The 12,436-nt window shown below is 39.1% G+C and overlaps 1 protein-coding gene across 1 annotated transcript in view; it reads left to right on the top strand.

Moving 5' to 3' along the window:
* The window catches only part of lrrk2 (leucine-rich repeat kinase 2), a 43,048-nt gene that overhangs the window by 8,269 nt on the left and 22,343 nt on the right, over window positions 1–12,436 (top strand). Inside the window, exons 7-18 of the mRNA XM_008291387.1 lie at window positions 615–746; window positions 1,260–1,379; window positions 2,292–2,452; window positions 2,547–2,626; window positions 2,732–2,838; window positions 3,330–3,459; window positions 3,775–3,899; window positions 4,947–5,074; window positions 8,769–8,913; window positions 9,426–9,565; window positions 10,966–11,091; window positions 11,682–11,852. Of these exons, the coding sequence (XP_008289609.1) occupies window positions 615–746; window positions 1,260–1,379; window positions 2,292–2,452; window positions 2,547–2,626; window positions 2,732–2,838; window positions 3,330–3,459; window positions 3,775–3,899; window positions 4,947–5,074; window positions 8,769–8,913; window positions 9,426–9,565; window positions 10,966–11,091; window positions 11,682–11,852 (1,565 nt within the window). The remainder of the gene's footprint in view (window positions 1–614; window positions 747–1,259; window positions 1,380–2,291; window positions 2,453–2,546; window positions 2,627–2,731; window positions 2,839–3,329; window positions 3,460–3,774; window positions 3,900–4,946; window positions 5,075–8,768; window positions 8,914–9,425; window positions 9,566–10,965; window positions 11,092–11,681; window positions 11,853–12,436) is intronic.

Genomic DNA, 12,436 nt, shown 5'->3' with positions numbered 1-12,436 from the left:
AAAGAACATTTATCCTTGTTCATTTTAGTAAGAAACTTGATTTATGTATATTTTTGTGGTTGCAATGACTGACGCATTTTGACCGACATGAACCAATCTGCCAGTACAGTTGTTGCGCTACATTGTTTTGACAACAGGCACCCTACATTTTCTCTGAAATGCACACAATAAATGCAGTAGATGATACATTACTTTAATTTTAGTAATATCAGGACAAAGGCACAAATATGCTAATATCTTTGACATTCTCCTACCATGAAATTATAATTATCTGGTGGATTTCTGCATGAAAAGTGGAACTGAACATGAAAAAACGTGGACAAGTCTCAGTCATAAACACATTTTCCACTTACATCCGTGCTCTTCACAGATGTGTGATTTATCACGGTCACGGGGGGGATTCCAGGCTATTTTAAGATATTACCACCATTTGTGAAAGACTTTTTCTGACCTGCTTTTTCCATTTTTCCTTTGTTGGCTAAGTGTCTTTGTGAACGCTAAATGATTCTTATTATACTGCTCATGCTATTTAGACCATTGCTAATGGATAATACAGAAAAAAAGCATGTACTGTATTTGACCTGTTAAGGAGTTAACATACTTTGCTTCCTCAGGCAGCAACGTGGAAGTGTTGATGTCAGGAGGCACTCGGTGCTACAGCTTGATTATCACTGCCATGGACGCCTTCCCTGAAGTGGAGGACCTGCAGGAGACGGCCTGCTGCCTGTTCAGGAGGTTTACATCAGGTCAGACCAAATCGGTCAAAAGATGAGATAAACATTTTGTCCCATTTAATAATGCATTGTAATGTCTGATTTGGTTTGACTTGTGAGTGAATTTCTCCCCACACATTTGTATCTTCCCTTTTCCATAATGCAAGAAATATACCTACACTTAAAGACTTTAGCTGAATACGTATGTGTTATTGTCTTAGAAAGATCTGCTCTGCTATGTGTGTTAGCTGTACTGTGGACTGAACACGGGAAGCCAGTATAAAAACGATCCAAGTAAACACTCACAGACTCTCAGAATCACACAATGAATAACTTTGAACTATCTACCAGCTTGAACTTGTTGCCACTAGGAGATGATAACACTGTTTGTGAAATCAATGAATGCTCACAATCCATTTAGCAGTGTTTGGATTGCTATCATTCTGATAAACGAATGTGTTTTTTTCTTTTAGACGACAGATGAAGATTAAAGAGGTGAAATAAAAGCCTCAGTTTAACTCAAGGTGTATTTGTTTTACCTTATAGAGAGTTACTACAGTATTCTGGTGCTAAACGGTGTCCAGAGGGTTGCAGTGAGAGCCTGTCAGACTTTCCCCGACAACGCCACGCTGCAAGCTGCTGCCCTCTCCTGCCTGGCTGACCTCAGTGAGGACACACACTATACTTAACTCATTTATTTGTGTCCGCGTAGTTGGATCAGTGATGAAGACAACGGAACAATGGCTTGTCCTCAACATGAGCACGTAGCGACGTGATAAAGATATTAGCGTTCAAAAATGGCACATCCTCTACATTCATCTATACATTAGCTTATACCTGCTTTATCTGGTGGAGGGTCGTGAAGCGCTTGAGTCTATTCCAGCTCACAGTCTGAAAAGCAACGTAGACCCTGGATTGGTTGCCAGTTTATCACAGGGCCAACACAGAGAGGGACAACCATGTACACTCACTCTTACGCTTATAGTTATTTTAGCATTATCAACCAACCTATCATGCATGTCTTTGGATCGTGGAAGCAAGTCGGAGCACCCAGAGGAAACCCACACAGGCACCGACCAACATTCTCTACATAGTCACTATAATTACTTGCTTACTGATTTTACCAAGTCTTTAGTACTGCATCATGCCTCTAAATATGGACACGAATAATATTTGTGCAATAGAACCTAAAATGTACTAAAATGCAAACCTGATAACGAAGTGTTCCTTCAGGTTTAAATCAGTCAAGTACAACTTGATCTCTTGTCTTTTATCCTTTTTTATGTGATTATAGCATCCTTTGTTCCCTCTTTCTGGAAAATGAGACAATGACCGTAAAATTTGACCCAGTCTCGGGGTCAACCTTGATTTTCCTCTGCTTCTTGGATCTCAGTAGGAAACAGCACAGTAATGACCATGTCTTCAGTAGTGTTGAGAAAGCCACAGTGTTGATTTTTACAAAATGCCATCAGCTGTTGCTAAGAACAGAATATGTTAACAACATCACCTGAAATACCTGATGGTTAGATTACAGCTTTTGCAGCTCAGTAGTTATGCTGTACTATCTCTTTCTGTCAGCTGCTACCATCGTGCAGAACAAAGTGGTGGCAGAGCAGGGTCTGGAGGAAGGAGAGGAAGAAGAGAACAGGGGTAGGGAGGAGGTGGAGGACATGGGCCTGGGCTGGATGGAGGACTGCTGTACAGCACTGGAGCTGCACACTGCTGAGCCAGCAGTTCAGGTCAGTCCAACTTCTTCTGGTCCTTGACCCTGAGCAAACATTTAATTTACAGTACTATTTTAATAACCTGTGTGAATCACTTCCTCTGCATCAGGAAGCTGCAAGCTGGGCCATTCACAACCTGTTAGTGCACAGAGCCAGAGTGAACCATCCAGAGGAGGAGCAGGATGGGAGGTCGGCTACACACTGAAGCAATGAAATGCCACACACATCTTCTATTCTATATACTGTTTATTTGCTGAGAACTGGATGTAAAGATGTTTAGTTTTTGCTTTCCAGGACTCCTGTTCATCGACAGCTAATGGCGGCCATGCTGGTCCACCCCTCCTCTCCCAGTGTGTTTAAAGCTGCTACCAGTGCCATCGCTACGCTCATCTCAAACAACAGTGAGTGTACAGCAAGACATGGTTAATAGAGGCAGGATAAAATATCAATATAGGAATGTATTGGGTTATTTCCTTCAGTGATACATTATTTATACACTGGTGCCAAATATCAATATTTTTTTAAATACTTGTAGGCACTTTAAACAGATCCCAATGACTGGTTTGACTTATTACACTCGCTATTTTAAGACTACTTATAGTGGTGGTTATCAAATGAATGAGGGTAGAGAAAGTGGAAGTTAACTAACCTCAGTGAAAAATGTTGGTAAGCTTTCATTTTCTCAGTCACGGGGAAAAAATACAAAAATAGTGTTTGTTTTTGTCATCATTTTTGACAGCTTGCCAATGTTTTCCACAAGTAACTGTTAATTACCCTGTAAAAATGTGGTAGAGTGCAAGAAGCTAAAGGTGATTCAGTATCTGTCTCTAACAAATTATAAAGCCATTATTGTTTGTGTAGCTGCTGCAGTAAATGTTTGCTTTGCTTGCAGGTAAAATGCGTTCTCTACTGCTGTCGAGCGGCCTTCATGTTAATTTGGTGGAGATGATGAAGAGACATTCAACCTTAGCAGATGTTTCCATCAGCGCCTGCAAACTTTTGCACTTGCTCTTCCAGGGAAGGTCGGCACAAACACAGTTTCCTTTCTAGGATGTCCTTATTAGTATTAGACAATCATGTCAGCAGAGAGAGACAAGAACGCTTTTGGACTGTGAAAAACACTAAGGAAAGCAGTTTGTTGTTTCTCACAGCATGTACCAAAGCTTTAAAAATAACATTTTGATGACAGGTGTAAAAGGATGATTAAGTTTTGAATCAAGTGTATTTAATTTTTGACTTTGTGATTGTAGCATCTTTCATCGTTAATAATATACTAGCAAGTAAAATATGATATGATGTTTCATGTTGGATTGAAACCAGTCGACGTGTATTTGTAGGACAGCCAGTCTGGATGAGTTGAACATGGCCATGAGTCAGATCCTCAGCACCATGAAGATCCATAACTTCGAGCCAGAGGTTCAGCTGGAAGCTCTGCAGGCCAGTTTGGTCTTCCTTTGCCCAGGTATGCTTAAGCTTCTTTTCTCATTTTTGTTTGCCAACACCCAAGTGCTTTTTCTGTGTTGTTCTGACATGGCTTAGAGGTGATATGCCAATTAAATGTTGGTTGTAGGCAGTTGTCTTTTCAGTCAGATTTATGTGGGTAAAGTTTCAACCTTAACTTCTCCAAAGTGGCTGTTTCTGCTGATGCCACATACCAAGCTTTTCTGGAAAAAAAGATAAAAACAAAATGTTCTGTACCAACACTGTGTAATGAGCTTCTTCTAAGGATAAACTGACAACAATTAATCATTTACTTTGCAACCCTGATTGGAGTATTTTGGCCTTTTTTTACTCACTGTTTATGATTTTTGCAAAATGCACTCTATGACTCAGTCACACCACTTGTAAAGTTCTGATATACAAAAGTAGTGAGCAAACTGAAATATTTATATAGCAGCTAAACAGTCAAATATTTTTCTCTTTCTCTTTTTCTTGGCAGTGACCAAAACAGAGGTAGAAGGAGAAGCACAAATACAAAAAAAGTGTTTGGTAGAGCATATGCCACATTCTCTGTCTTTCAAACCGTTTCAAACAAGTAATGCAATTCAGGCAATGGAGATTATAGGGTTCTATATGCTCTGAATGTAGTACATGTGCTGGAATCTGATATTTGTAGCTGCTTTCCAAGAACGCCAGTGTTCTGTACAGTATGTAACACTGTGTGAAAACAAAAGCTTCACAGTGTAATTGGTACGCAAATAGTGAGGCGTGTCCCGAAGATACATTCGATTTTCTTATGCTAGCTGAGATCATAATTTCTCAAGCTGTATGTCAGAGCAAAAACACATTCTCTTTGTTCAGCAGGGGGATGTAAAGCCGGCTCAGTGGAGCAGCTTGTTCTGTTTTAATTTCTATCATAATAAGGTTATAATGTGCTCTGCTTCCAGTGCCACTGCATTTGTAACAGTCCTAATTAGATTAGTGATTTATAGGAGAGCGATTGTATCTGTGTCTATGTTTGCTTGGCTCTTTGTCTTTACTTCTGTCCTTGTTCTGTGTGAATCATCAGACAGGAGTTTAAGGGAGCATGGCATCTCAGTTGCAGACCCTGACATGGCTGATGTGTCGCTGAAGGTCCTGAAAAACCAGTGTGTGGTGGAAGGAGCTCACACTCTCTACTTGGAAGTTCTCAATAGGGTTTGAACAACACCAAAATATCTCTCTAATTCTCTCTATTTTCTTCTTTCCACAATTTTAGCATTTTTGTTTTCATATCTGGGCTGCTTTGATGTCAGATAGTAACAATATCTCATGAAACAAAAAGAGTGGGTGATAAAGCTTGAAAAATGCCCCATTCAGGTTAGGTTTTGTTCACTAAAGACAAGCGCACCACTTTACAAATCCTCAACAGTATATGTGGTTCTCATTCATGACATAAATTCAACAACAATTCATCCATTCATTGTAAAAACGGTACAGTTGTTAGGCGAGCAAAACATCGGAGGGTTGTAATTACATTTCTACAAAGAATGTTGATGTACTGATCTGAACAAGTAGTGAGCATGTTTTTTTTTTCTCTCTCTCCATGTAGTCATTGTTACCCTTCTGCCTGCGGCTAGACATTAGGCACTGACCAAAACAAAACTGAACCGGGTAGAAACCAGAATAACAAACATCACGTGTCAGAATCCAATGGCTGACCATAATGTCTACAACTTTAAAGAACCCTTTTTATTATAGAAAGAGTTTTGGTCCAAAATCATCACCTGTGTTGACATAGTAATTAACAGTTAATTTTTTTTTTCATGTAAAAGCAACATAAAAAATGCACTTTGCCACTGACATGTTTTTGTGGTTGCTACCCTGGTTTCTGGTTCCCACTCATCTAACTGGAAAATGTCATATTAATAACATTAATCAATCTCATAGTAATCTCGTGCCTTGAAAGAATACACAGGGCTACAACTTGAAGATAAGCAACATTTTGTTTACAATACATAAGGCAGTTCACAAATTAATTAATGAGGATTCTTAAATATATGATGAAGTCAGAGTAAAACAGATGAGTGGTTACATATTTTGGATTTCTGGATAGAAACTCTTAATGTAATGGTGACAATGACGACATGTTTTCACTGTCAAAGAGAACTAAAAGCTCTACTGGGACTTAAATACCTCTCATTCAGAATGTTATCTAATATCAACTCCTAAGAAAGCAGAGGTACAGTGCCGTGAAAAAGTATTTGCCCCCTTCTCGAATTAGTAATTTTTTGAATATTTCCCCTATTTTAATGTTTAGGACTATCAAACAAATTTAAACATTAGACAAAGATAACCAAAGTAAACACAAAATGCAGTTTTTAAATGATGATTTAATGTTTTAAAGGAAAAAAGCTATCCAAACCTACCTGGCCCTGTGTGAAAATGAATTAACTGTAGCTAAGCACATTTTTTGGAAAGCTGAGTTCAATTTCACTGACCACACCCAAGCCGGAATACCTCCAAACCTGTTCAATCAAGAAATCACTTAAATAGAACCTGTCTGACAAAATGAAGTCGGCCAAAAGATCTTAAAAAGCTAATATAATGTTCAGGTTCTCTATTCAGACATGTAGAGTGTGGTTCTTATTACCTGACAGTTTCGGTGACAACGCTCGCCTTCTTCAGAGATGACAACTGACAGCGAATGACGTGAGTTGTCATCTCTGAAGAAGGCGAGCGTTGTCGCCGAAACTGTCAGGTAATAAGAACCACACTCTACATGTCTGAATAGAGAACCTGAACATTATATTATCATTAAGAAGACATGATGAATGTTTTCGAGCTATCTCAAAAAGCTGCAACCAAATGTCACGATCCAAAGAAAATAAAAAACAGATGAGAAATAAAGTAATTGACATCTGTCAGTCTGGAAAGGGTTACAAAGCCATTTCTAAAACTTTCGGACTTCAGCAGACCACAGTGAGAGCAATTTTCCACAAATGGAGAAAACATGGACCAGTGGTGAACCTTCCCAGGAGTGGCCGGCCAACCAAAGTAACACCCAAGAGTACAGCGACAACTCATCCAGGAGGTCACAAAGGAACCCAGGACAATATCTGAAGAACTACAGGCCTCCCTTGCCTCAGTTAAGGTCAGTGTTCATGACTCAACAATAAGGAAGAGACTGGGCAAAAATGGCATCCATGGCAGAGTTCCAAGGTGAAAACCCACTGTTGACCAAGAAGAACATAAAGGCTTGTCTTACTTTTGCAAGCAAACATCTGAATGATCCCCAAGACTTTTGGGAAAATATTCGGTGGACTGACGATATGAAAGTTGAACTTTTTGGAAGTGTCGCGTTACATCTGGCGTAAAAAATGTCTGGGGCTACTTTGCTTCTTCAGGACCTGGACAACTTGCTGTGATTGATGGAACCATGAATTCTGCTCTCTGCCAGAAAATCCTAAAGGAGAATGTTCGGCCATTAGTTCATGACTTCAAGCTAAAGCGCAGATGGGTTCTGCAGCAGGACAACGATCCAAAACACACCAGCAAGCTGACTTCTGAATGGCTTAAAAAAACAAAAACAAAAAACAACAAAGGTTTTGGAGTGGTCGAGTCAAAGTCCGGACTTGAATCTGATTAAAATGCTGTGGCATGACCTGAAAAAGGCCATTCATGCTTTTTGAGCATGAATGGCCTTTTTGGTGTTGCTGAATTAAAACAATTCTGCAACGAAGAGTGGACCAAAGTATCTCCACAGAGATGTGAAAGACTCTTCGCCAGTTATAGAAAATGCTTGATTTCAGTCGTTGTTGCTGAGGGTGGCGAAAACCAGTTATTAGGCTTAGGGGGAAATTACTTTTTCACACAGGGCCAGGTAGCTTTGAATATTTTTTTTTTTTTTAGATGATGATTTTAAATAAAATCTGCATTTTTTGTTTACTTGGTTTGTCTTTGTCTGATATTTACATTTGTTTGATGATCTTAAACATTAATGTGGGGAAAATATGAAAAAAATAAGAATCTGAGAAGGAGTGAATACCTTTTCACGGCACTGTGCGTTATCCTTACTTAACAGGGCATTCATCAGCTGAATCTCATCCATTTGAACCCAAAGTTAAGAAAGACCTGGAACTCTCTGTATTTGCATTTTTCCATCCTCACTGGTGAGATATAAGTCTGAAAGTTTATGTCCATACCCAACCTTTTGTCAGTGTATATGTATGCTTCAGTCAGCTGTCCATTATGTCAAGAACAGCATAAAAACTGACAACACTATTTCCAGACACCATGGTATCTACTGTATAGCAGACATATCGTAAACTGCGGACAGCTAGTCTTCCTGTAGCTTTATGGTTTTTGTGTATTGTTTTATGAGAATAGTAAAGCATGAAGAATCAGCATTTTCTTTGAAGATTGATTAGAGGGAGGCAACCTGACTTCCAATTGGATTACTCCAAAAATATACATGTGATGTATCTCATAAACTATAAATCATCATTCTTCAAGCCACTTATCTGCTGTTCGGATAGGAAGTGGTTTGCAGTATATTCTTTGATGATATAGGGACACACTGACAAATTAGATCAATTTAAAAACCTAAGGTTGTGTTTGTAAAGGAATGTATGTAGTGCTTTGGATGTGCAATGTCTCTGTACCCTCAATTACCACTTAATTAATGTAATAGTGCAGTGTAATACAACAGGTTTGCAATGACTCTGACCTTCATGAATGTTTAACTATTCAGTTTTATGTTGATGAGAGGTGACCGTAGTTACTGATGGCAATAAAGCATGACTACAGTGGTGTTGAGATGTTATATGAACAGAGGTGTAGCACGAAGCGGCTACTTTAAATGAGACTTTAATCAACAGGAAATTCTGTTCTGTGTCTTTGTGTTCATTAGTTCATCAGCTGCTCCACCATACAGGAGTGTGGTTTGAAGGTGCTGTCCTCTCTGGCTGACTGCTCTGGTGCAGTGGACCTTCTGTGCCAGCAGGGGGCGATAGACACAGTGCTGCATACACTACAAATGTTCCCAGATGAACGCGGTACTGTTGTCATTTATAGCCTAAATTAGCCCCAAATTAAATTTCTGTCTCATTAATTATTACATTTAAAGGAAAGACTTGTTGAACCTTGCCGTAACATTGATTTGCAACCAGCAGGAAAGTTTTGCCTCTGCAATGATAGTCTGGCTGATGAATTATAGTGTGCTATGTCTGGTATTAGTCATGCTTCAGTTTTGTCTGTCCCCTTGAGATCATTCATTAAAGCAGACTTAAAGTACTGTAGTGAATGTTGGGAATGATTAGAATTTTTATTTTTTTTTTGATTCCCCATTGGGGGAAATTTACAGTTATTAGATGATGCTGAACTAATCACTTTGGGCTCTTTATTGAATCTGTTCCCTCTGTCTTTAACTGCCAGAGGAAAAACAAATGAAGCAGTTCTTTGACTTAGAATGTACACAAACATGAATGTGTTTTGTAGGATTGTGGAGTTAGAAACATTGTAAAACCCATTAAAGACAACCAATTGTGTTTTCATTTACTGCCTTCAGAGATACACTACTGGGGTCTGACCCTGCTCAACTACCTCGTGTCCAAGAAGAAGCTGTCGAGGATGATCGTACCTGTTCTGGCCTCCGTTGTGGTCACTTCTCTCATTCAGTACAGAGAAGACTCCGAGATGCTGCTGAAGGTGACATGAGTGCTTTGCTTTAATATAATGTGCTTAAACTGGCCATATATTAATTGATAATCGAATCAGAAAACATGTTAGATTGGCTGTTTTATTCTTTTTGAACACAGATATTAAATGTGTTCCCCATATTTTGTCATCTGATGCTTACACTGAGCAGCTTATTAAGAATTAGCAGATAAATAACTGGATTTTATAATTTCCCACTAAAACCCATAGAAATTACTTTAGTAGCACTTCAGTTTAAATTCAAAAGTTGAGAATAATCACTCAAATGATGTCAAAATGTCACATGTATCATCACTGCCACACATATTAAAAAATAACTTCTGTTTACATATTTTTACATCCTTACCTTTTTCATTTGCAGTGATAAACTAATAACCATCGTCTGGTATACAATCTTCATACAATTGATTGCTAGTAATCTGGATACATAATACCAGTAACAGCAGTGTAGGCTATGGTGGAAGAAGTATTCAGATCCTTTACGTAAGTAAAAGTACCAATAAAACAACGTAAAAATATTCCATTACAAATCTAAGTGTTCTTCATGAAAAATCCTATTTAAGTACTTAAGCTGCAAAATGTAGTTTAGGTATAAAGTAAAAATCCTGGTTTGATCCCTTGACTGATATATTGTCATATACAAAATCATTAGATTATTAATAGTGAAGCATCACTGTGTCAGCAGCCTGTTACTGTTGTAGCTGCTGCAGGTAGAGGTAGTTTGAACTACTTTATGTACAGTTTTTTTGTGCAAGATCACAAGCTACATCTGAAAGATCTGAGAGAAATTAAAATTCACCAATCTGTTTTTGAGCATGGGCACCTGGATAGCTCAGCGGGTAGGGCGGGCGACCCGTGTACAGGGGCTATAGTCCCCAACGCAGCGGCCACAGTTCGATTCCAGCCAGCGGCTCATTTGCTGCATGTCATTCCCCCACTCTTCTCCCCACGTTTCTCTGTCTGTCTTTCACTATCAACTATCATTAAAGGCGAAAAAGCTCAAAAATAAATCTTGGGGAAAAAAAATCTGTTTTTGAACATTTCCTTCAGCCTTTGATTTTGATTATATATTGTATCATGTAAAACCATGTGGTTCAAGTTTAGAGACAAAAATCACTATTTGTTGGGGCTGGTAGTAACACATACACAGAATATAAAATATCAATTTGAAAGATGTCCAAAGAAGCCAAAAAGGTTGGAAATCCATGTTTTATTGCTGAACAATGTTCTGTATTTTAAAAGCTTGTTAGATATCCATTGTGTGATTATGTATATTTTAAAACTAACTACAGCTGCCAAAAAGCTGTGGTGTAGTATAAGTACAGTGTTTCTTGCAGAATGTCAGCTTTGTCCTCGATTACTCATGACCTGTCTGCCTGCTCGTCTTTCAGTGTTTTCAGGTGGCGTTGAGGATGCTGGACGCCTGTTCAGGAGCAGCTGCTGCACTGCAGAAAGAAGACTTTGACAGGCAGATCTTCCAGCGCCTAAGAGAGGAGAGTGACCAGAGCATCAACCCAGTAAGTTAGACCACCACCATCACTCTGACATTTGATGTCTTGACAACAGCTGGGCTGATTTTGATAAAATTTGGCAGATGTGTTCATGTTGTCAGCAGAATGACTCATGGTCACTTTGAATCCCACAATAATTTCATTGAGCTCCATTTTCAGGGCTATTTTTTATGTTTGCACAATGCTTTGGTTTGTGATCTGATACCTGCAAAACTAATGACCTTCTTATTATTAGAAAATTGACTTTTGTCAGTGTCAGTTGTTTGCATCTAGTCCTAGTTTGCAAATGTTACCATGCTACCATGCTAAGATGCTAAACATGGGAAACATACAGAACTTTTCCTAGTATGCCTGTACACTCAAAGTCTTAATGATAAAGTCAGCAGGCAGGCATGTTGAAACACAGGCTACACTGTTGCCACACAGGAATGTACAGTACAAAGGTCTATGCAAGACATACCAGACATACCTGAAGATTGTTCAGATTAATCCTATAAAACCACTAGTCTGCTACTTGTAAAATTTCTGGCAATTTCCTTTCAACACAGGACACTTAATGCCCTCTCTAGCCTCCTCTTCTCCCTCTTTGTTTTCAGCTGCGAAAGTCTATGTGCCTGGCTCTGTCCAAGATGTGGTGCGACTCTGAACTACACTACAGCATGCTGGAAAAGGCCTGCATGGATGGAGATACAACAATGGCAGAATGTTTCATTGAGCTGGGCGCGGACATCAACAGGAAGACAAAAACAGACTCTCTCATTTACCAGGTCAGAGGTCACAAAATCATTTGGGACACCTTACAGTGAATAAATCTAAAAATAGTTCATGTCATGGTGTGGGTTCAATTCCATCAGTTTGCATTCTTTTAGCACATTATGTCAAAGTCCAGAGCAGTACCAACTTGCAATGCAAATACAAATTGCATGGGTCTTTAAAATGAGAGTGTTAGTTGGTCCATCACTTTGGTCAAGACTGATGGTACCATAAAGTTTGGAACAGACATTCATGCTCCTCAGAGGATGAACACCATAAGTCAGGTTCATAAAAAATGACTTGTATTAACTTGAGGGGTCCCCTGACTTTTCATGGAATATCACCAGCTCCATGAAACTGAAAATGGGTGGTTCTTTACCTGGTTAATCACCAAATATCTACAAACCTGTTCCCATCAGCTTCAGCTATACTTTTTGTTGAGTGCCACTTAGCAAATGTTGGCATGCCAGAGGCAGAGGAGAAATAATCAGCTCTAGATCTGTCCATGTTTGTGATGTGTCATCTGGTGCCAACACCAGCCCTTTATATAAACACACTCATAGTCAGGTTCAGAAACCCTGGCTTGACTTCAGGAGTT

This window comes from Stegastes partitus, unplaced genomic scaffold (assembly GCF_000690725.1).
Source record: "Stegastes partitus isolate 25-593 unplaced genomic scaffold, Stegastes_partitus-1.0.2 Scaffold17, whole genome shotgun sequence".
Taxonomy (NCBI): Eukaryota; Metazoa; Chordata; class Actinopteri; family Pomacentridae; genus Stegastes; species Stegastes partitus.
The sequence above is the reverse complement of the archived record's forward strand: the minus strand, read 5'-3'. Positions and strand labels throughout refer to the sequence as shown.